At 40.0% G+C, this 26,216-nt stretch overlaps 1 protein-coding gene across 2 annotated transcripts; it reads right to left on the bottom strand.

Annotated features, from left to right (window-relative positions):
- Nucleotides 1–25,898, bottom strand: vwc2 (von Willebrand factor C domain containing 2). 2 transcript variants are annotated; one of them, XM_044045104.1, is made up of 4 exons: nt 25,555–25,898; nt 14,571–15,276; nt 13,093–13,222; nt 1–835 (listed from the first exon to the last, which is right to left on the bottom strand). In XM_044045104.1, exons 2-4 carry the CDS (start codon nt 15,195–15,197, stop codon nt 684–686), a joined length of 909 nt encoding a protein of 302 aa, XP_043901039.1. In that variant the 5' UTR covers nt 15,198–15,276; nt 25,555–25,898; the 3' UTR covers nt 1–683. The 2 variants fall into 2 exon arrangements, with proteins under 2 accessions (XP_043901039.1, XP_043901040.1); XM_044045105.1 differs by lacking the exon at nt 25,555–25,898 and adding an exon at nt 23,406–23,573.
- Nucleotides 25,899–26,216: the final 318 nt, after the last annotated feature.

Below are 26,216 nucleotides of genomic sequence, written 5' to 3'. Positions count from 1 at the left end.
TTGAACATCTACCAAGCACAGATTGGCATTTATTTGAAACATGAACACAGTACTAAGAGAAATACAAAAAACACTTTCAAATCAAAACACACTTGAACATCCAAAAAAAGATAAGAAATCAAGAAACAGTCAAGTGCTCTTGAATGTTCCCTTTTCTCATTTTGTTTTTATCTCTGTACTTGATCATCCAGCACAGCAAGTCTTTCCTCATCCCTTTGAAACGGATCACACGCGTCTAGTCTGCACTTTGGTGGTAGAGGAGCAGGTGTCAGGATTTCTGTGATGACACCACATGTTGAGACATTGAGGTTTTCACCTTCAAAAACAGCTGTGTGTGTTCTGTACATTCTATTATTTTATTGACCTCTGGTCCGATACATTGCTTATTAAAATACAGAGGCTATAAAAAATATTTTTTTTCACTAGTTAAGCATTTATGACCCCTATATTTGTAAGTACTCATAAATAATTTCATACATAGATAAATAGATATTCTGTGTGTGGATTATAAACTTTCAGAAAAGCTTTTTTTCTGTAATGCAGGAGTGACCAGGGTATAAATGTTGAATTGCTTGAGGGCTGCTGTCCGACCCTGATGTCCGGTAGACTGGGTGAAAGGCTGAGTTTACATGCGGACTGGCGCTGGTGTTGTGTGCCAATGTCCCCTCTCATTGTGCCAGTCTTTAGCTCCGCTGGCACTCGTTCTTACTGCAGGTGGCCTGACGCTCAATCTGCCATGTACCCTCCTCGTATGTGCAGTAGCAGATTGTACACTCATCGATCTTCACCTCACGGCCGGCTGGTATGACTGTCGTGTCCGCGTAGCAATTTGGTCCTGTGGGTGGTACGAGAGAAAAAACAGGAAAACTCTTTAGACTGACTGTATGCACTGTTTCCTGTTGTCCTGCGTTGATGCCAATGTCCATTTATGTACCACTTAGTCAAACAAAGCAATGCAAATCAAAGTGCTTCACACAATAAAACAAAACCACCGACAGTCACCACCCACCGCGGAGACAAAAAATTCAAACTTGTGTTATTGAGCTTGCACTCGTCCGTGGTACACGACTACAACTACGAACGCCAAGGACGACGTTCAAAGTGGAAAAACACAGTTTAAGGACCAAACAAACAATTCAAAGTCATATTCCTTTGTGCTGCTCCAAAGATCCCAATCTATTTGAAACTGCACTTGTCAATCTGAACGCAGGTGATTTATGAAATATGACAGCCCTTAAATCCTGCTGTTGCTTGTTCTTTTCAGTCTGTCAATCCTTCAGTGACACTGAACATTGGTATTAGAAGCATCAATGCATGGACTCTGACTAACAGCGTATTATATCTGCATGTATGTGACCTATGCTGCCAGGTTATTGTGTAACAAGTTAGAAAACATGTTCATAAATACACACATGAAAAGTCATTGTGAACATTAAAACCTTAGCCCAAATATTTAATCACAGTTTCTTGGTCTGGTATGACAAGTGGTTTATACGTTTGTGTTAAATAATATGCTATATTAAATTGTAAATAAGTGCAGTTGTATGAGGGACTGTGACATATTACCAACATTGAGTTTTCTAAGTGCACTGCCTTTTGCATGGACCCGTCTGGGTGCTTCAATCTCACTCTCACTGTTACCATGACTGCCGTCAAGGACTGAGGACACAACATATTTTAGCCAGTCAACAAAAGGTTCACCTAATATACGCGTCTGCGTATAGGTCTGCAATATCTTAAGAACATGGTTGCTGCTTTTTGTCACCATTAGACTGCCCTTTTCAACTGAGGTTTGTAAACCAGTCTTTCTCAGTTCTCAGTGTGTGCCACTGAGCTAAATCTAAGAGAAGTTATCTTAACATATTTAAACTTACTGATGAAGGCAGCAGTGGATTAACAACTACTTTGTGCTTCAGTGTAAAATCACAGACTTTCTAAAAAGAGTTTGGCAAAAACCTATGCCATTAGTGTTTGTAGCGTTAATAATGGCATAACTAGTGAGTCTTAACATGTACAGATTAAAAGCCTAAAAGCTAGTTAGTTAATCTCTTTTTCACATAAAACTGTGAATGTACTGTATACTGTCGGGTTTTCTCTGAGTTCTTCGGTTTCCTCCCTCAGTCCAAAAACATGTAGATTTGGCAATTAGGCAAATTGGACACTCTAAATTGACCCTAAGTGTGAATGTGAGAGTGGATGGTTGTTTGTCTCTATGTGGCCCTGTGATGGACTGGTGACCTGTCCAGGGTGTACCCCACCAGTGCCCCCCAGCAGAATATGAGTGAGTGAATGAGTGAGTGTATACCTGAGATTTTTTTAACACCATTCACCTTGCCAGTGATTGTCGTTTTTTGATCTCCATCCCTGCATCCCACAAAAAATGTGATATGTCACAGAAAACACAATTTTAAGGAACTGGAAGAGAAAAAACCCAACTGTGGAGTTCATGTCACAATGTTCACTTTTTCAAACAATCTTTCTTGTTTCCTACAAAAATTAATGGCTAATGGCCAGAGGGTGAATGCACATTGTAGCGTTGGGCCAGAAATGACCTATCTCCACCAAAAATGAAGCAGAAAATAAGAAATGAATATGCTCTCCCAGGTCCTGATCTGAAGCTAATAAAAACCTGTGTGCGTTGCAGAGTAATTTAACCCAAGAGTGAATGATGATTAAACACATTTGCACTAGAGAAATAAAACATTTAAACCCAGGATTAAATTTAACAGCGCAATAAATACCAGAGTTTTAAATCCAGAAGCCCCATGTTTTCAGGTTGTCAGTTCACCTGTTCCATTCTTATAAATACAAGAACATTTTGGAGGGAACCAAGATGACACCTGCTCCAATCACATTGAGTTGAGCACAGTTGGTTATTTTCACTTTCGTTTTCCTTTGAGATAATTTCATAACATCTCAGTGAAGTTAAATGTAGTCAGTCATAGAAGACCAACTGATCTTCATTTCATTTCTCTCAGTGGAAAATGGGCTCACATCTGGGCTTTCATTGATTCTTTTCTAAAACAGTGCTCTGGTTATCAGAATATAAGAGGCACAGAAAATTAATAGATACACAAGACAAGCAGCAGGATTTATGAACAGTCTGCTGCTGGCAGTGTCCATGGCCTTTTCTGCCAGGATTTAACTCAGGGTGAAACCAACACTGTTCACAGATAGAGCAAAAACAATAAACAATTTTCAATTGGTCCATTTAAAGTTGGAAATTGCCAGTGGTTTCATATCTGCCTATAAAAATAGATTTTCCACTGGCAGTCGTTAACATGCTCAAAATCCACCAGCTGACCATTCATGGTTTATGCAGGGAAGCATTTTTCATTCAGCTCTAGCTCCCAGGAGAGACACATGCTGGGATTACAGTGATTACGCTGCAGATTCATATGATTAACTCTTTTGCCGTTTTGTTCAGCAATTCTACACATTAAAACCAATCTTTTTGTTTTATTTTGGACTCCGTGTGTCTGATTGAATTATAGGTCTGCACACGAGACCTTTTTTAATATTTTGTTCCACACTTCTCGCAACTGGCTGCACTACAATGAAAGCATAAATCTTAGTCAAGGCAGCTCATCTCCATATGTAATGCCAAGGTAGGATCTCACAGTGGAATTGTTCATAAAAACCAAATTAAGAACTGTTTTGCGGTTCTTTAATACAGTTCTTAAGTGCACCCAAAGGTACTGCTCTTTTTATTATTTGGGAGGAAATTGGCTAACTAATGGAAATTTTGATGTTTAGGTAGAAGTAGTTAGGAGGAGAGCACTGTAAGGAGCCCAGAGACGCGCAAAAAACCACCCACCAGAGGAGCCTTATTTTGTTATTTTGTGTCCACTTGCCAAGCCCACAATTGCAAATGTAAGTGTGTTCCTCTTAGAATTACAGTACCTTCTTTGGTACTAGTGATGTGGAATGGGAACGTGTTTGTTCCGTGAACGTGTCTCCGCCCATGACCAATGGCTGGGATAAGTTCTCATAAATCATCCATTATCTTTAAAGCTGCATAGCAAAATATAAACAGAGGGAATTGCTTCCCCCACATCAGGTAGAGCATTACAATAGCTATTTCCCTCATACTAATAAGGTCTTGAGCCGCTCTGTTGTATAATTAAGATGCTGATAAATAGGGAGACTTTCAGCTGCAGCCACTGCATTTCACTGGACGGTAGCGCCCAGAAGCAGCAAGACAGCACATCAATCAATGAGAGCAGTTTGCAGAGGCCTGTCAATATGTCAACCCTAACACATTTGTAAGTCTTCAGATGAACACACACACCCCCTTTCTGAATAACAACTCATCCTGTGGCCCAGACCACTGTCGCCACTGATTCATCATCATTAGCAGCATTTAGAGCACAGTGCGTAAAATAAAACGCGCGTATGTCAGGGATATGCTGGGAAAGAAGACGGGGGAAAAAAATAATCATGCACTTTACAGAATAAATCAAAAGTACCTCCTCCTGGAGCCAGGATTAAACCACAGCTTGTCAGCCAGTCATTTACGGTTGCCTGACATTCATTTGTGCTAATTAATGCATGGATTTGGCACCACCACCACCACACCACCATTATTCTGCCATTCTTAGCACACCCACCTATTTGCCGTTGCCTCATTAATATAATATATTCTCATCTCACCATCACTCTGTGTGGCAGAAAAAGATTTTTATGGGCTCCACAAGAGCTTTTCAATGACACACAGAGGCAGAGACAAATGGACTGTGCATGTGCATGAACAGTTGGACCTAAACTGTCACTACAGCATGTTAGAAGTTGGCACAAGCAGCTTGTGAAAAAGATAGCCATTAGCACCTGTGGCTTTTGGCTCCAACGCCAGATAATGGACAAGGAAATGAGGACACATGCTAATCATCACACCCCACAATTCTGAAATGTTAAAAACCTGCAGAGCTCCATTAAAGGGTAATGGAAGAAGAATAAGCATGGCAGAAATTACTTATCTTAATGCATTTCGTACATTTGCAGTATAAAAGTAAAATTAAACTGACCTTGCCTTGTAAAGACAGGAAGCAGGAGAACTTTGTGAGGAGACACTCTCATTTCACAACAATATGAATAATTTCTTTCAGAGACGCTGCGTGAATCAAGTTCATTGTTTCAAATGTGGGGGAAAAAGGTGCATTTTGATGAAAGTGCCACATCATCTGAACGTTTCTTTGCATATGTTGTCTTCAGCTGCTGGGTCGACTGACAAATCTTTGTGCCTCAACAACCCAGCTGCACACAAGCAGCACAACTGTCATAACCAATGTCCTTCACAGGGAAGCAGCCACAAACCTTCCCCAGTCAGCACCACGGAGCCCAGGTGACAGGCTTTAGTTTACTGGAAGACTTTCATTTACTTCAACCTCATAAACCCAGTTTATGCTTTGACGTCACTCACATTTTTGTTCATCTCTTCTTTCTGGATCTGCACTGTGAAAAATGTATTTGGACTTTGCGTTAACAATGACTTTTATTCAGAGGAAAAATGAGAAAATAAGACCTGAGCAGACAAGCCATTCAGTGACCCAAACCACTCTAACTGCCACGACATAATGTGACAAATAATTACTGACCTTTGTCTGTGATGTCCGGCAAAGAAACATGGCCTTTAAATAATAAATTATACCATTGTCCTTTATACCATTGTCCATTTGAACCAAAAGATGATAAAGTGTCATTTTTACCTTTTGTGAATTTATTACATGATGCAAAATTGCCCACTTTTTCTTTCCAGGTTATCAAAAAATTAAGTCCAGATCCAGACGGGCTAAAGAACTGTATCTTCCACAGAGTCTCAAGTTTTTGTCTACTGTTAAACTGTGGGCTCCATCCATCCATTTTCTACCACTTTATTTTCCACATGAAGGTCGTAGGGGGTGCTGTGCCAATCTCAGCTGAAATAGGGCGATAGGCGGGGTCACACCCTGGACAGTCCGCCAGTTCATCGCAGGGTCACATAGACAAACAACCATTCACTCTCACACTCACACCTATGGTCAATTTAGAGTGTCCAATTTACCTAATCCGGAACTCGGAGAAGACCCACGCACACACGGTGAGAACATGCAAACTCCATGCAGAAAGGCCCTTGTTCGGTCCAGGTCAAAAACCGTGTGTGAAATGTGATGTCACGGATGTATAGAAGAAAGGATCACTCCAAATATTGATGCTAACAGCCGTAAAATGAATGCACGTTATACAGTTGCACAGGGAATGGTACATCTCTGGTAAACAAGAGAGCAGACGATGATGAAATTAACACGTTCACCTGGGTCTTACATTCCCACTGACACTGAATAGAGCTGAAGCCGATAAAACCCTGTGTGCATTGAGGAGACATTTGACTCAGGAGTGAATGCAGAGTAAAGACGACTCATTTTAACCCGGGATTAAATGGGTTTTTGGATCGGTGGGAATAGGGCTTATGTCTAGCTATAAATATCGATGCGTTGCCCGTGTGTCTTTCATCTTATATTCTGATAACAAACAACCTGCTGCTAGATCTCAGTTTTTAACTGTCTGTCTAAAAGAAAATTGTTGTTCTCCAACCAGACCAAAGAAATGGGATTCCTGTGTTAAATAAATTATTATTATTTTTCTCCAGGGTGTATCTTGCCCTTTGCCCCGTGACCCTAATGTAGAGGATAGAGTGGTAGTCCATGAATGAGAGAGTGAGTGTTTGATTTGGTTTGTGATCAGGTATGATCCACAGCACATTGCCTAAAGTGCAAAGTGCAATACAATGTATCTAACTCCACTTTTGTTAGTTTGATAGAAAATGGAAATATGAAGCAAAAAATGGCCATTTAGTCCATTAAAACAATGTTTAGCCTGTTTGAATGTTGTCAGTTCTTGGACTGACTCAAAAAATACAATAATTACTTAATTAGATAAATTATTTTTTAAAAAGGCATCTGAAATTCCAGTGCTGCTTTGTTGGTCTGGTCTGATTGCCTCACTGTTTCCACCCCTCTTGTAAACACCGAATGGATCAGTTTATTTCCACATTATTAACAATCCTTTCATATAAAAGAACAATTTTCAAATGTTCACTTCTCAACCATCTCTGTAACAACAATAATAATCATGAAAACTCGAAACAAACTTGCTTAACCAATCATAACAAATAATAAATAAACTAAACTAAATTTAAGTAACATCTGGAAATGCAGAATGAGATTTGCGTTTTGAGATTTGATTTAAAGGAAGCTACTGACTGTCTGTCATAATTCCTCTGGCAGGGAGTCTCAGGACTGTTGTCCCTTCTGTTTTCAGCTAAGAATCTGGAACAGTAAAAAAGAGGATCCCAAGGTACTAACAGGGTTATATGGGAATAAATGACCGGTAATATACTGAGGTGCCAGACCATTAAATGCTAAATTAAAATAAACTTAAAATCAATTCTAAATTGAAAAGGATGTCCATTGTTGTTCTGGTAGTAAATGTTGATTATTTCAAAAACTACAGCTAATTGTAAAGTACATTTGCCACATGTAAGATAAACATGTGCCATGTAAGAAGAATGATTAGTACCAAGCTCTGTTTGGTCAACTATTCCTTATTCATAGATGGCAAACTACACTATTTCATCAGCATATAACAACTTCCCTTTTACTCATGAGCTTTTTGATGTGTTACTAAGAAAAAAAAAAACCTTTTAAAATGCCCTCTATGATTCATGCCTGCTCTAATTTAAATGAGTCTCTATCCCTCTTGGCAACCAGGCTATGACGTCTTGTGTTGCTCTGTATGAAGTGATTTTATCACAGCCCCCCCTCCCCAGATTAGTGTTGACCCTAATGTCTGAGTCTTGAAGAGCCCCACTTGTTTTCTCATGCGTTGCCAAGGCGATACCCTGCAAGAGCAAAGGACAAAAGGGAGGGAGGATACATCTGAGGTGGCAAGGAGAGATGTGTATCCTTCATTGATTTGTTTCACCTAAGCATTCTTTTAAAAAAACAGATGCTGTGAGGGGAAAAACTTGGCTGTGATATTGCAAACACATCCATGTGCTTTACCTGCATGTCAAAGAAAGGAAAATAGCACATTATAAATATTAACATCTGTAAAAACTCCTCTAGAAAGAGCAGGGTTTTTTTTAATTTCCGCTCCTCTTTGTCCAGTATTGATGAGGTGTTCTTGAGTGAATCAATATTGTTTAATTAAACCTTGTTAAGGCAAAAGAGCGATACAGTCACAATAGTATGAAACCATTTTATTGCCATATGTTCTACTGCTTTAAGATAACAAGTAAGAACCTGCCTCCATTCACAGCCGGTCTTTGATATTCATGAACAACTGTCTGTGGTGGATGTAAGCGATACCTCTCACTTTCATCTTCCTCCCCTGGCTCTTCCGCAAGTGTCTGCATGCATACAAGCTGAATAACACACAGAGCGAGGGTGCAGCGCCATAAGCATTGATTCTGCATGTGTGAAAAGGCCAAGATAATGCCTGTGCATAATTGATGAATTTATCAAACACTGAAAAACTTTATTTCAATTTATGTCAGTGATGAGGAAAACTGTTCAGAGGAGGAGGAGGCCTGTTATCTGGAAATGAGGGTAAAAAAACAAATGACTTGTTGAATGAGACACTAATAGATCTAAAGTTTTCCATTTTCTGTACTTTAATTTGCAACTTGACTGTGAAACTCCACGACTTTCTTCCCTCCCGTGATCACATTTACACATCTGGATAATTAATTTGTTCCCATTAATGAGCTCAGCTTTGATGTTACCCTTCGCGTGCACCAGAGTTCCTGGGAGCATCTGCCTGCACCTCAAACAACATCTGCAGAAAAGGCAAACAACAGAAGGAACTTCCAGACAACCTCCCGTAACCTTGTTTGCCTTCATCAGCATGTATCATGTATCAACAGTGACGAGATTAGAAATGAAAAATTATTGATCCTCATCGTTTTAATCACAGGTTCTGTGATACCTGGAAAAGGTAAAACATGATAAAAGGGTCAAGTGTGAGTGTCGTATAGAGTGATGTTTTCTCTTTACACCATTTTCTTACACTAACGTCTTGCACTTGTTCCTTAAGCTTTTCTTATTCAAACACTACTTTTACAGCTCTGTTTTTCATTCATTATTGTTATTATTCTGATATTCCTCCAACCTCCCTCTCTTGTTTTTCACTTGCATCTGCATGACCAACCAGCCCGACTCACCGGGAAGCAGATAAATGATCTCGTTATCACATGAAAACAAGTTTTGTTATCTCATGATAGCACATTAATTTATCTCGTTGTCACGAGATAAAATTCACCAGATAAAATATGTAGTAGCAACCATGGCTGTTCTCTGCCTCCATAACTAATGACAATGGTGGTGGTGTTCTGTCTCCGGTATGTCTGTCACGATCCGCACACAGGTGAAAAAAACACCACGGGGTGAAACAACCACTGGCACTGGAAATGATGCTGGTCAACTTTTTTTTAGAGGCTTCCCTCTGGTTTAAATGTCCATGTATATCCACTCATTTAACTGTGTTTAAGACTTCATGGAGAAGTTTGGCGATTCAGACGGTGTTTACAGATTGTGTTTACATAGTGACTGCTCCGCCAGCAACTGTTCATCAAATCAGAGCCAGAAATATTACTAGACCAAAAAGAGGATGTCAAATACATACTGATTTGCTGTTTAATAATCAGTAAGATGCTGATATGCACACCTATCCTGAATATCTGAGAGGAAAAACATGCGAGATTTGAGAAATAAAGAAACTATTTATTTTGAACAGATATTTTTTGTTGCAGTAACTTTAAAAACACTGTAGCCTGACTGCTGCACACATGAAGCATAAATGATGCCAATGGCTATTACTGCATCATCACAAATACCACTGAGCACTTTTAGCTTACTCAAGTGTGAGGCTGAGCTGACAGAGGGTGCATTACGATGTAGGAAATGTGGTTAATTATAACCACATGCCTACCGGTGAATGTGTAAAAGTAAATTATATCAGCCAGGGAAAGATACGCTTTGCACAAGAGAGAAATACAAACCAGGAGATTGTGAATTTCAGTCTCGACAATGAGGCTGGGAAACACTGCAGCCTTCCACAACCACCTCTCCTTTACCTTTTCCATGGACCTTGTAAGCTTGTGGTTAGTCATGTACATGGTGTCCTTGCTGCTAAGAACCTAGACGTGATATTTGTCTATAACCCACAGAGGCTAATTATTTAGCAAACTGGCAGGAACTCCAAAGGCATAATTACAAAGGGCTCAAGCCTTTGGGGAAATCAACATCACTTTTGTTGGCTGTATCATAAAATTACAAACAAAAATGTTCCAACTCATGAACAGACTTCAAACAAGTCTGAGGGATGAGGTTGTGAATACCACAAAGAGTGGGTCAGTCAAAGTGGCAAACTTGTAAACACAACTCCGTTAGAGGGCAACATATTGTATGCCACCTGTTCCTGGTTCGAGAAGAAAAATGACCTTTTCTCGTTAGTGTCGGATGAGTGACAGTCAGAAGTACATGTTTGCATGTGCACATAAAAAGGGGATGTTAACTACATCTCCCATGGTGCAATTTGTCAAGAAACATCAAGTCACCAAGTCTGAATCCTGAACAGTGAGCCACCACCAGTGCAGTGTGGTGCAGAGAAAAGCCTGCAATACAGTCTGGGAAATTACTTTTAAAACTTTTGTGTTCACAGCCAATTTAATTAATTCTGCAACTATGACAGCAGAGTTTGTTCACAAACATTTCTTTAATTTGCTGCAATTTATTTGAGCCTGGATTTTCCTCCACAGCGACAGTGACCAAAGCTTTTCAAGTAGCCAAAGTAAACAAAGAAGACATAATTCAGATTTATAGCAACAGCAACACAAAAAGCAATGGTTTTGTTACATTATCCGTGTAGCTACACTGAGAATGTAATCACAAGATGAAGAAAAAAAAATCATATAATTAATGGTGTCTCCTTTTTAACACCCTGCACCTGATACAAGCAGACATATTTTAGACTCTATGCCCCCAGTTTATAGACAGACCAGCTGGAGCCACAGAAGACATTATGTAAGTCTGAACTCATGAGGAGTAAACTGGTCTTTATATGTAAAATTTGCGCAGATCCTCTTTTACCACGTAGTCCCAAAAGACTACGCCAATTCACGTAAATCAGTAGCAGTGAAAGTGTGTTCGTTGCTTAGACATAGTAAGCTCTGTTTATTGAATGGTAATGTGTGGTAATAGGGACTGACGCTATATCCTAAAACTGAAAGTCCTTATTATCCATGGATTTACGGATTCATGCTCTCTTCACAAACTAGCCACAGCTCTGCACATACTGCACAGCATCTACATTTGTCTCCTTGACTGTGAATGCAACCCAGCAAATCCACCGGGCATAGCAAAGGGGGGAATATATGGAGCACTGCCCAAAACTCTGCCTACAGCACTCTCAGCATAATCAATATGTGCATATATAAAAAGTGGGTGAACAGCAAAAAAAAAGGGGGGGGAACAAAGGACTTGTATATAGTCCCAAAGATTACAGCAGGCAAAAATTAATAAAGTAACTCACTGTGACTGCTAATGTTTCCATGCGTTATCTCTGCACGTTTTGAGTGGGACAACCTATGATTGATTCAGAGTCTAAAATGATACATAAATTATTTTCTATTGTGATGTTGTGGGAGTAATTATAACAAACCAAGCAGATGGTGACAGAAAGCAAATAAAGCACTCTGTTGACCTACGGTTAATTTAATCCATTTCAATCTTCTTGTTCTATCACCTTCATGTTTCTGCTGTGGATACATCCCTGTGTACAAGACAGCTGGCTGTGTAATTTCACTCGAATCATCAGCTATGTCTAAATGTGTATTTATATATTTATAAATGTATAAATGCTCAGTTTCAGCAAAAACTCTTGCTTGCAGTTTTACTCATAAATGCATCAGTTACTGTCAACAAATAAATAGCTCCCACAGATGAGGCATTTTTATGTAGTGCGGGCTGTATATCTCCTTTCCAATGCAGACTCTTTTTCCCCCTCCTCATGCAAATTGCTTGCTTGCTTGTTTTATGGCACTCAGCCTGTGCCACTTTAAGGTTCCTCGTCAGAGAAACAGATCACAAGTCATCATTCTTTTTGCTGAAGGAAGCAATGTTGCTGACATTGCCATGTAGCATTAGAGTCACCCCAAGAAAACACTGGGACATAATCTAGGACATGCTGTCTTGAATCATTCGAAACCACTTGAGATAATCGACTCTGAGCTGCAGAATTCTTTCTTAGATGGGCCGGAGCGCTCAAACTCTCTGGATCATAAACTTGCAACCGCTTTACACCAGAGAGTAATGACAGATTTGGAACGTATGCTGCAGCCTCCGTCAGAAAAACTAAGCATTTATGTGACATGAAGACTGAAGATGATGTGTGACTCCCGACTGATTATCACAAAAGCTGCAGTTATATAATAATGTTTAATGATGTTGATGAGCTGAACTTTGTTGAGCATCTTTCTTGTTTATACAGAACTTTACTGCTATTATTTTCAGTAATGGTTCAAGTTCTCATTCTTGCATAAAAAAGCTTGATTGTTAATATTTTGATAATATCTGGTGTCACACACACACATCGCTGAAAAACTTTACTTTACTTAAAAAAATGTGTGGGATCATATAACATGTTTAATTTGAATTAACTTTCACTGATATTAAAAAATTGTAAACTAAAATATTAAATTGTACTCCTATGACTTTAGATGAACTTAAATTACCGTCACCAGGTGAAGTAATGTTCTTTTTTTTTCACTGATGAAAAGTCACATTTCATAATTCTTACAATTACATTTTACTGAAACTTTAACAATATAATTGCAATATCGGTCATGAAAAATAAAAATAAAAACGCTAAAGAAACACATCTCACTGCGTTAAATAAAGAGGCTGCAAAATGCTGCACTGCAGAATGCTGCATTCTATGTGTCAGCTAACAACTCCTGCTGAGGTGCCCTTGAGCAGAAACTATGGTTTGCTGTGGAGGTTTATGCAGCAGTAACCACATAGAAAATGGTTGTACTGGCATAAAATGTGCACTCACCACTCTTGCAAATGGGGCAGCACTGATCCGGCTCGTACTCCGGGTCCACACACTCCGTCTGAGGGCAAGCTGCCACCGAGCACAGCACCTCTCCACTGGGCTCACACCGACACTTCTCACATGGAGACACCTGGACAACAGCGAAGGCATAAGAAAGAAAGCAATTAAAACCCTTATTAATAGTTCACGCACACATGCAAACATGGTGTTTTCTTAATTAATTTCTTGCTATCTTTGTCTCTGGCTCTTTGTTTTTCTCAGTATCTCTCTCACCACTGTTCCATCCCTCTTTAGTGGTGACTGACTCTAAAGCACACACACACACACCTGGCTCGTTTCAGACGGTGTGCATATCTCTACTATAACATTCCATCCTACTGCTCACCTTAACTGCCAATAAATGCCTCATTTTAGATGGAGCCGAGGGGAGAATTGAACTTCACTACACTATATTGAGAAATCAATAGAAATGGGAAAGTGAGAAAAGATGCTTCCAGTTTTTTTTGTGCGTGAACAGAGTCACAAATTACTCTGTTCCCCAAGTGTTGTACGTCTCCAAACGGAATAAATATGGGACAGAGGCAGGGAGTGAAGATGTTCATTTGGAACTGCACCCAGCGTTCTCTCTGAAAGGCTTTATTTAGCAGCCACTTGTATTCAACTATACACCTTTAGTCTTAACAATAGAGCAATGGATAATTCCACCAGCATTGCTGTAGATAGTAGAGGCCTGCGCCTCCACATGGCACTCCACTGTGAAAAATGGAGCGAGGCAGCACATAGTACAATGCTCCAGAACATTGCAATCAGGCATCAAAACCTGCCTGTTGCTTAGTTTCAAAGCACCTCCCACCTCCACACCCCACAGCACATCACAAAGGCTGACACATGCCACGAGTGAAAGTAGAACTCTCTGCAGAATTCCCAGAGTAGAGACTTGACATAGAGCAATCCTAACCACTGAGATAGAAGAATACATTTCCACATTAGGCTTAACCTCCCCCTGAGACACTCACCAACACAAAGACAAGCTGATAAATGCTGCATCTCATAAGAGAAGTTAAACCAGCACTGTGGTGCAATCCTGAGTCTCGCCTTTCAAACAAGCGTCAGAAGATGAAACACTAAAGATTGTGCTGGTACAATCCCCATGTCTCTCCACACACACCCACGTGTAGCTGTGTGCTTTGCAGAGTTATGAGTAACATTACTATAACTCCAATTCTATCACGTCTGAAACACTGCTGAAGTGGCACTGCTAATAGCCTCTGGTTATGTGTTGTGTGTGCAGGATAAAACAAAAGAACTAGTGCTGACCTTTGCCATTCTAAATCTGCCTGCTCGCTTGTATGCTGCAAGCTAAGGTAACTATTTCTGTGTAATGTCTGTTATAAACTCTGATAGAATGGAGTGTTGTCAGCACTTCTTTCAGTCTTGAGCATGTCAAAAAAGTGAGTGAATGCAGTTATTGGGCTCACCTTAAACTCTTCTAGAGAGGCGTAGATTTTGCCACGAAACTCACAGTAGTTCTTTTTCTCCTTGCACTGTGGGCAGCATTGGCTAGTGTCCACTTTAATGCAGCGAGGGTGAACCTTTGGACATTCTGGCTTGGTGCACAGAGGGCCCTCGTCAGTGCACAGGCAAGGACATGTCGAAGGACCTGGTGTGAACTGCTCGCCGATGGCAAACACAAAGCCACTCTCATCCATGCAGCCTTTCCCCCTGTAGTCTGGGTAGGCGTATTCATCAATAGCGTCCAGAGAGAGGGTGACGTCACTGGTGGGACCCTCATCTATTTGGTTTAGGTTGTCCTGTACACTCCACTGCTCCTGGGATTTCCCGCCCTCAGATCCTCCAGCCTGAAGATTTGTGCGGCTCAATTCAGTCTTGTTGGGGCCAAAGATATTGATGTCCTCCGGCCGCTGCCGCAGCAGCTCCTCAGACACTTGCTTGCCCTGATTTTTCCCCCCGGTGGCCTGGGTCAACACCCTTTCCAGACGTCCTCGGCTCTCTGGTAAGGTCGCTACTGGGTTAGAATGAGCGGCGCTCATCAGGAACCCAAGAACAAAGAGAACTTCTGCTGTCATGGCAACAAAGTGCAGCATCTTTCCCCACCACCAGCAAGGTGGGAAAACACCTTGGCTCACATAACACACTTCACAGCTCAGGGTTGATCCAGTCCATCTGGAAAGAGAAAATTAAACTGGGGTTATGTGTTCAGTGTTTTGACACTTTTTATCACAGGTGTGAGGCTTGTCTTATTATGGCCTTCAAAAACTGCAAAAACTTCAGGCGACTTTTCCGAGCACTGCTACATCATATCTGGCAAACATCCCTCTGAGTATGATGCAAGCCTGCAGGATCAGTGAACTGAATCATCAAGACAGGGAGCATTCAAAGGACGTGTTAGGAAATCAATACTACTTCATACAGTAACACTTCCCCACATCAATCAGCCATGGCAGTGACGGACTAAAGGGAAAATGGGCAAAGAAAGACCTGAATCTAACACTCCAAACTCCAGGCCCCTTTATGGAACAAAGAATCAGGATCAATGTCTGCGCTTATTTAAATGAATCACGGTCAACTGTACAGAAGCGGGAATTGATCTGTAAATAGAACATAATTCTAGTTTGCAATGGCTTTAGCTGACTGAAGTTGCCATGACAGTTTAAAAATAAAGCCACATCTGCTCCAGCCTTTGCCAGGGGCCAAAACACAACTTCTAAAAAAGAACCTAGAATGCATTTCACATTGTTTTGTTTTAATTAAAATAACAAATCATTATATACAACGGCTACAGTCCAGTGAAACCCCGGGATCGACAGCAAGACTTTGTGAAAAGCTGAATTCAGTGTTTGTGTTTGTTTTCTGTTGCTTTGCTTGATTTACTGCAGCATCTTGAAATTCAAATGCCCGCAATGATGTTTTGCTGTATGTGATGGCCTACTTCCATTCATTTGTCTCACACTGAGTGTTCGGAGGAGTCCATCCATTTGCTGAGCTGCGGTTGTGTTGACATTTGTAGCTTATTATGAAAGGTGAGATTACACCGTATCGACTGACTCTCCAATTAACTGTGAGGTCCTGTCTGCAGTTGTTTAAGAATAATTCACCATATTGATTAATTTGTCAGCCTCGATGAATACAGCTAATTTCCAGCAGAACCATTAGGAGGGCTAAACAGGAGGTGAGCAGCAACTGCGCATTAAGTAAACAGTAAGTAATCACAATTAGGAATATGGCCATACACAGAGTAGAGACAATGTCAGGACAAACATTGACATTAATTCTGTCAGACTCCACCATGAAGCCTATGAATTATGTCCATATATTTTAAGTAATATATTTTGATATTCATGGATTCTGATCCTTTCCGAGGGGGAAAGAGGCTAAAATTGACTACCAGCACACCAGCGGTATTTGAGTGGTGTTTTAGTTGAATTGCTGTGTTTGAGGCAGAATCCTTTGAGCTGTTGTCGAACTGAGGGGAAGCAGAATGAGGTGCATACCGATAATGCTGCTGCAGCTGAGAGACAGAGGGAGAGACGAAGGGAAAGGCAGAATGATATGAGACCAAGCCTCATTAGTAAAAAAAAAGACCTCATTTGGCTTTTCTCATCTCTCCACCTTAACAGCTGTTAAAAGCTGTCACACAGATTCAGTGCCCTCTGCCAGACTCGGCTCTGGGTGCTGATCTCAAAAGATACAAACTCATCACAGCACTGAATCTTACAGGATAAATCTGTCAGAAGATCTATATTTGTTTGTTCTCATGACCAACAGATCCCACATAAAGATCATAGCCAGCAGCAAACTCATCATACTAAGTATTGTCCAAAGCCTGTTCTCGCTCCTCTGAACCACAGAGTTCTGGTGTTGCAATGTAGGATGACTGTAATCTGCATGCAAGCCACTGAATGATGATCATATGTTCATCCACTCCTGCTAATAAATGTAGCCCTTCGTTTAAATACTGAAGCAAATACATTTCAATATACAGACGGATATTCTGAGGTTATTAAACAAAACCAATGTAGTGCATTAGATAGGCCTTTGCAATAGTGTCTTCTGTAACATTAATAGACATAATATATTATGTTTCTCTTAAATCCCACCAAAATTCTCCTGGGTATCAGAGTTTGAAATTCTGAAATCATGACAGCCCTTATAAAAACATTCACACACATACAGTATGTATGTATAATCACTAACATCAAGGCCTGAAAGTTTTGCTGCAGTTCTGGGTTGTTTTTTACTTTTCTCTGAAAGAAAGAACGTGTGAGAGACACCAGTAAGAGACAGTTTTAGCACATTGTTTGAGGAGAAATACAGACCAAACTCTGCCGCATTCGATACCAACAAAATATTAAAAACATTGTGTAGATTCATGTTCAATCATTTGTTTCATTCATTAAATTCTAATGGATTTTTTTAATCTTCTAGATCAGATCTTCTAGTCTAATTACTGCTCAGCCACAGACACAATAATGTTTGTCAAATGTCACAGACTGAACAAACTGAAAATGTTCAAAATTCCTTTAAGAATACTTTTACCAGTCAGGTTCAAGTGCTGAGATATTGGCAGACTTTCTTTTTATTTAGTGTTGCGCATAAGCTAGTTGGTAAAAGGTCATGAATAAATCTTTGCCCTGCAGAGAATTTATTTTATTTTATTTCATTTATGTATTCATTGTTTTACTGCTCTATCTTGCAAAGACATTCTGACAGGAAAGAAAAAAAAACAACTATAAATTGACAACAAGAACACAATACTACTGCTGCGCATCTCAAATCATGCACTGGATGAGAGCTTGGTTTACTGACAATTAGCCAGGCAAGTTGTAAATATTAATTTGTGTGTAATGAGGACATCATTTTGCTTTAACTGCAATCACTCTTCTGTTTAATCTGTACTATTTTTTTTATCAGTACAGATATAAATTTCTCACTTGCAAAGGTGTAATAACAAAAGCCTAAGCTCCTAAAAGTGTTTGCTTATATTAACTACCTCTTGGCTGCCTCCAATCATTAGTATACAAGAGTTTATATAAGCAAACATCAGTGAGTTCATTATCACCCCTGACACATTTTAACACCCACTTCAGAGCAAAAAAAAAAACTCTGTGAGAGGAGAAACAACTTTCAATTAACACTTGACGGCTCCAAATATATTAATATCTCTGGAAAACAAACACCAATTATTGCTGGAAAATTAGCTCTGTATTCTTATCTCGAGGAACAGTCACCTTTTCTCTTACCACACATAACATCCATATATGGCTCCTTTGTTGTTCAGCGTGTGACAGATCTCTGCATGGCACCAAGTAGTAAAGTGGTCATCAGTGATCAGGAGTCATACAGTGTGTGTGAAAATAGCATGTAGATCCAGCCAACATGGTCAATTAAAAAAGAAATATGTGTTATAAACATTGTAAAAACCATACAATTTGAGTTACACTGTAATGGCTTAGAGACTAACTTCAATGAATGTGGCACATGAAAGCTCCTGTGGTTAAACAAACATTGTTATTCCAACCTGTTTGCAGTGTCTTGTTTTACTAGTGCACTGTTGCTTTTTTGGTCTTGGATAAAACAAATCACTTCCTGTGTGCTGCCAGTGAATGAGACTGTAGAGCTGTCCCCACGGAAAAGGTTTTAGGTGAATGAGCTGGCATATGAACTACAACGTCTTGAGTCGTTGCAGGGGGTTCCATGTGAACGGAGATATTTACTGAAACGATGCCGTATATGGGGAACTTTTTGTCCGGACGTGGCCTAAAGCTGCGGTGTGTAGCAATGTTGTATTTGATGTTATATAGTCTATCTCTGTTTGTTTGTGAATAGAAATTATGTAATGTCCTTCATCTGCAAAAAGGCCCTGTCAAAACTATCAGACCTGACTGAGGGAGCATTTGTGTGTATGTGAGGAAAAGAAGTGTTGATCCCACCAAACTGCAAAACGAGCAGTAAAATTTTGTGGTTGGTGCTCCTTTGTGTTTTCAGTCTTACTCCAACCTCTTTGCAGTGGTGTTGTTTTACTAGTGTAATGTTGCTATTGCTTCTGTCTTGGATGAAACAAATTACTTCCTGTGTGCTGCTAGAGGGTGAAGCTGTGTGACATGAGATCGAAACACTGCAATACTGAGAAACACATAGAGTTGTGTGGAGTTGACTAAATGATCATTGTGTGAACTCACATGACAATGGTTTGAATGAAACGGACATTTGTTGATATTAAAAAGTTGTGCACTACAGTTTTAACTATAAAATGTAACCATACGGGGTAATAAACTTTGACTGTGATGTTTGACAACATGAAATGTGTCCTTTTTGGTTCAATGGCGACACTTAATGTCAACTTTATAATTTTCATCCTCATGGCAAAGGAAATGTTTTGCACATTAATACTGTATGTAAGAATGACCCTGTCAGTGGTTGGATGATAGAGTGAAAAATGATGGACGGTGATGGTAAGATGGATCAAGCAGCATCACATACAGATGTAATACTGTGTCCCTGATTGTCAGCTCTGGCACTATCATTAGCAGATGACCTAACAACATAATTTCTATAAATAAACATATGTATTTTTCACAAAAAAAAAATAAATATTTATTAAAATAACCCAAATCATATGATCACAATTAAGAAACAATTCCTCCCTCTCCTATCTTCTTGGTCTGTCCTGGAACCATAAATAAGGGCCTGCTCCCTTACTCTTTTACTCAAACACCCTGCTGCAAACACAGGAAGTGCAGCACAAGGAACACATATTAAGACTATATTTAGGTAAACACAGAAACTAATGACTTTCATCATTAATTCACTCATAATACATTTGCACAAGCATTGTTATTTCCTGTTCAAATACTTTTTTCAGGAGGAGCTGAGAGGCCACCACACCATTATGTCAATCAATCTAATCAATCAATAAAACCATTTTCAACAAAAAACAAGAATTGTTTTGAAATGTGCAAATATGCAATGATAAAATGCTCTGTGCAAACCTGCAATGAAGTGCAACTAAGTGTCTAGTGCAATTAATGTCAAAATGTTGAAAATGCAATAAAACCAAAACCCACATAGTGCAAAGTCACCAGTAATGAAGGTCCCTTCTTTACACCGTACCTCTCCTCAAATTGGGTTTACATAAGGCCTGAAAAAATATTGTAAAATATTGTAAGCTGTCATCTAAATCTTTTACAAGTCAGCAGAGCACAAACAGTTGTAGGGCAAACCACCATAACCACAATTATACAAAAGCTGCTATTTAGGTTGTAACTTATTTTCTACTACTTTGTCTCAAAAAACATTTGTTTAAATGCAGCAAAGAAGTATGTGTGCATGTTGCTTTTGTGTAGAAATATAGACTGTGCAGAACAGAGATGTATACTCCTGTGTAAACACATCACATCAAGAGTTAAAGGTTAGCGGGCCGACGACTCTGCCATTAAAATGTGACCTAGTCCAGGCTTCCAAAAGCTCTACAGCTGACTGTTTGAATTCTGCACACAGTGAACAGTAATTACCACATCAACAGAGGACTGTGCAGTGTCAGGAAATTTGAACTGTCTTTTCCAACGGCTAATTTCACAATATGAAAGCTGCATTTTGTTATTCTGCTGCTTCATTAACGGTGCAAATTTAAAATGCACTACTACTACTGAAGTCTGATGTTCCACTGACATTTAAATGTTGCCCTGCCAGAGATGAATGAACTCAACATTAGCCTCCGTGTTTGGCAGCAGGTGCAGGTTCAGCCATTATCATCGCACTGTAAATACACTTTAAATCCCTTTGTCAAAGGCCAAAGCTCTGTTTGCATCTCAAGCTACTGAGCACAGTCGATTTTACCACTACGGTGCGGCAACAATGATTAATCAAGCAAAGACTAAAACTGGCTGTTGGTTTACAGTTCAGTAATGCTTACCATCACATTGATTTATGACTCACAAATTATTGTCGTTTTCATTACCCAGCGGAGTGAATAAAGCCTATTAGTCGTATCACTACAACCTGAGCTCGGAGTCACATTTTAGTACGACCTAACTAATATGCATATACACATTTAACTACAGTAATGCAAAGTGTGATGGTTGCGATGCGTTAAAGGTCCAGTGTGTAAGATTTAGTTGGCAGAAATGGAATGTAAAAATAATTACACTGCTGTTGCACCTGAATGGATGAATTGTTACTTTTCATTACCACAGAATGGAGCCCCTTATACTTAAATCAGGATCTCTGTGCAGACTGCTATGTTGGACCAGCAGGTTTTTAATGGACACCTAAATATCTTTTGAGTTTTGAATGATAAATGAAGGTCCTATAGATGCTCAGAGAAGGGTGAAAACAGGTAATGCAAAATCCTTAAAAACTGTACGTTCAAGGTTGATCTGCCTCTCACTGTCAGTCAGAAAAGTAGTTTCAATCTCACAATAAATGCTATCCTTCCATCCATTATCTACCGCTTTATCCTCCACATGAGGGTCGTGGCTATGCCAATCTCAGCTGACATAGGGCGATAGGCGGGGTACACCCTTGACAGTTCACCAGTCCATCGCAGGGCCACATAGAGTCAAACAACCATTCACAATTTAGAGTGTCCAATTTACTGCATGTTTTTGGACTGTGGGAGGAATATAATATGAATATATTCATATATATATACATATATATATATATTTAGAGAGGCCTTGCATCTCCAGGAATTCTCCACACATATGCTAAGAAGGTTATGCTTGTTATCATTATCATTTTGTCTTAATGATAAGAAGTGGCACGTAAAAGAGTAAAAGCGTAAAAAAGTGACAGAATATTTTTGCAATCACAGTTGCAGTCAGCGAGGGTCTCTGCATTATGCCTTTTTAATTTCTGTTCTAAGGCCAAAAACATAATATAATGTAAGTCTGACAGTGAGCCTTCAACACAAGCAAACATCCCACTCACATCTCGGCACCTCTGTAAAACCAAACTGAATTTCACTGAGAGGGAAACAATCTCCTCGGGGTGATAGAATTAACTCAGGCAGACAACATGCCCTTGCTGAAGACTGCACTTTATTTATTTCACGTTACACATTCTCCCACTTTACACTGCTCCAACATCCCAACATGCCGTCGACAGCACATGGAGAAAAGCAATAATTTACTTTGAGGTCTACTTCAATTTATGACAAAGCAGATCACGGGGGACGGGATATGAAATGTTTAGACAGCGCAGGCTAGTGGGCTTGGAACTGACAGGGTTGAGAAAGTATTGAATTAATGATGCCATGCTTTAAAACTCGCTTTTACCCAACTAAACAGTGTGAAATGATGAAATCCAATTAGTGCAATAAGGGACACTAGGAGGATCCAAAAGTATTAAGCCATCTGCCAGTGAGTAAAGATCGCTGCAGGGTTGTCTAATTGAATTTTATCCTTTAGCTATAAATCTTACAAGTGACCCAAAAATCAAAAGAAACTTTGCCAAAATATGCGATACAAAACCAACAGCGCTTGCAAAACTGTCCTGTGATCTTAAGATTATGTGCAGTGGAACAAGGTGAGAATCTGCTCGTATACAAAGCCCCACCAGGAAGAGTCAGGGACGATAGATTATAGAGATTACAGAGGAGTGTGATTCAGTTTATTTGTTTTTACTCTTAAAGAATAAAAAAGCCAGTGATGATTACTATGTCCTTATGTAAATGTATTATTATAGCCACATCCAGAAATGTATTTACATAATAAAACTGTAAATCATAGTTCAATAGCAGACCATGATCCAGGTCTCGCCATTCTTTCTGACCCATGAATAATTGATCATTTCCATGATTTGACATAAAGTTTTTGATTTTTTTGAGATACACAGCCTTTTCTGGCCTTTACAGCGTTTAAGGTCCAGGAAATTCAGACCAAGTGAGCCTTTCAGGTCAGTCTGGTTTGGTACATCAGGCAATTATTTGCATTTCAATTGTCAAACGTTGTGAAGGTTACCAAAATAGCCGCTCTGTGCCCTCCTACAGCGAGGCACTCTTCTGTCAGAGGAGCTCGCACAGTGGTGCTGGAGTTAAACACACTGCAGTCTGTTGATTGGTCAAAAGAAAATTGTCGCTGTGGTAATGGAATGGAATGGAAAAAAAAAATCACAAAAAACATGCCACTTTTAAATTTACCTTGGCTTAGAACTGATAGAGCAGTCAAGGCCAATTGTGTATGTTGTTAACAAATAATGTGTGCAGTGTTTACTGTGTCCTGTTCTTTTTCTTCTTCATTGAATTTAATGGCAGACCTCGCTGTGTCACACTGGTTTGATGTTACGCTACTTACATAGCTGATGTAGTTATCGCCTTCCTGCCCACACACCCCACTGTGGAAACACAGGCCGGATCAGTGCTCCCCGTTCCACAGCTCAGCTCGCTGAACTGCACTGCACGGTGGAAACTCAGATTTACATTCTCCGTAAATCAACACGTGACGACTTTCAGCTAATCACATCTGTGAATTCCAATGAGCATTCAGTCAGTAAGTGAGGCAAACACAGGAGGAGACGAGAGGGGGAAGAATAGAGTGAGAAATACGTCCGAAAGGAAATACCCTCACAGTGCGTGTTTTGACAGGCAGAATTTTTAATTTGGACTTTAGTCAACAAAAAACAAGAGAGAAACTTAATTTACTGCTTTTCTACTTAAATTTAAGATGCTCCTTTCATGTTATTATTCTGGCACTGTTTGGTCATCATGAACAGAAACATCCATCCATCCACTGTTGCTTTATCCTCCGCATGAAGGTTGCAATGGTGCTGCGCCAGCTGACATAGGCGGGGTACACCCTGGACAGTTTGTGTCCAATTTACCTAATCCCCATATTGCATGTGTTTGCACTGTGGGTGGAAACTGGAGAACCCAGAGAAACCCCACACACACACAGGGAGAACATGCAAACTCCATGCAGAAACTGGGTCACGAACCCGTGTCTTCTTGCTGCAAAGGCAAGAGTGCTAACCACTACACCAACCGTGTGGCTCGTGAACAGAAACAATGTAAGGTTATTTTTATGCTTTGACCTTCATCTGAAAATGGGATAAACTATCTAGCTAAACTATCAGACCAGACGGAGGGAGCATTTGTTTGTATACAGCAGCAGTTCAGGGGAGGACGGGGTCAATTAAACTGTAGAACAGAGAGGATTTTTGAGCATTTGAATTCACTTGTGAAATCTTTCATGGATGTTTCTTCATGTTTTCAGATATACTGCCTTTCCATAAAAAGAATCACTTCCTGTGTGCAGCACATTTGGGGTTAAAATGCTTTAATCGGCATTGTGTGAACTCACTATGGTTTGCATGTAACATTTTCAGTTGTTTTTTTTTAATGTTTTAAAGTTACGCACTACAGCTTTAAATCACTCTGTTATGTGGAACGGATTGATTCTTGACTGGGAGGGTTGCATCAGGAAGGGCAGTGGGCATAAAAAAATCTCTGCAAAATCATACACAGATCACTGAAAAAGCAGGTGATCTGCTGTTGTAACCCCTAGAGAGGGAGAGGGGGGGAAGTGTTTATTTTTATTGCAGTGATTCTTTTTTTTATAACCCGCCCAAGTTCAATGTGGAAACTGACCAAAAAAATTGTTACAATATTAGTGCATGTCAGTCAGTTGTATATGTTACAGCCTGGAAAAGGGATATATACATATGACCACTCAGACGATGCTTCCTCTCTGGCAGCTTCACAGAAAATCAGTTGTATTTTTATATGTATATGTATATACATGTATATATATATATATATATATATATATATATATATATATATATATGTATGTATATATATATATATATATATATATATATACATACACATATACCTACATATTCTAATTGACCTGTCTGGAATTTAATTGATGCTGTAAATGAATCCAATAACCCTGCACCTAAAGAAGAAAACTGATTTAAAAGCTACAGCTATGAATTCTCAATGTGACTTTATTTAATGCTGTATACAGTGTATTATGTGCTGGACTGTCTATAGTCTTCTGTTAGTTTGGACTGACTGACTGTTGCATCCTGAAGTCTTTGCGTAGCCACTAAAATCTCACTGGTGCTTCCTGGAACACATCCAATCCAAGGTTACAAGAAGAAAAATAAAAACAGCTCGTGTCACATACAGTGACAACCATGTAGCCTCTACAGGTTTTCCTGCAGGTTTCAACTATCAATCATTAGTTTCCCCACAAATACAGCTTTGTGTTGTCGATGTGTTTAGATTTTTCAGCAGAAGGTTTTGTGCCTGCGCTGTAACCCCGAGTGAGTTTCATCTTCTCAAAACCAGAACAAGCAACACCGGGAAGCATCAGCAGCTTTTACGCAAAGTTGATGTGAAAACGAATAATTCAAACAATGCAATCAAGCGGTTATGGATGTCTGAGCGCACGCACACACAGCAACAACAATGATATGATAATAATAATATTTCACCTGTGATCGTGGGTCTGTGGGTATCCGTCGGTGCGCAGGATGAAACACAGCCTCGGGACTGTTGGAGCCCAGGCAGCAACAAATGATCAGTGGTGAGGAGATGGAAACTGGCGCTCGGTGAGTCCGTTAAAAGCACAGTGTCCCCGCAGGATGCTCGCTGCTCCTCCGTGCGTCGCGCTCAACTTGTGAATTGTGCGGGCGCCCCGTGTCCGCCCGGCGTACCCACGCTCGTGTGCCAGTGCCGCGCTGCTACTGATGTCCCTGCTGCACACTGACACTTTGTTTCTCACGGTGCCAGAGAAGAAAATACTTTAATAAATGATGGAGCAAGAGGAGGAGAGATGGGGAGAGGCGTCGCGTTCGGTCGAGCGGCCACTAGGTGGAGCCGTTTAAAACGACTGAGGAATAGGGGACGTTCACAGGTCTCTCCCTTCCTCTCTCTCCCTCTCTCGCACACACGCACACACACAAGCACTCACACGTGCTGGTATTGCGTTCTTTGTGTGGACACTCATAGACATAATGTATTCCCTAGCCCCTTAACCATCACAATTAAATGCCTATTCCTAACCCAATCCTAATGGTAAACCTAACCCTAAAACCAAGTCTTAGAAAGCCCATTAAAGTTGTGAGGACCAAAATGTCCCCACAAGGTCAAAATA

The sequence above is a fragment of the Solea senegalensis genome, linkage group LG15 (genome assembly GCF_019176455.1).
Source record: "Solea senegalensis isolate Sse05_10M linkage group LG15, IFAPA_SoseM_1, whole genome shotgun sequence".
Taxonomy (NCBI): Eukaryota; Metazoa; Chordata; class Actinopteri; order Pleuronectiformes; family Soleidae; genus Solea; species Solea senegalensis.
The sequence above is the reverse complement of the archived record's forward strand: the minus strand, read 5'-3'. Positions and strand labels throughout refer to the sequence as shown.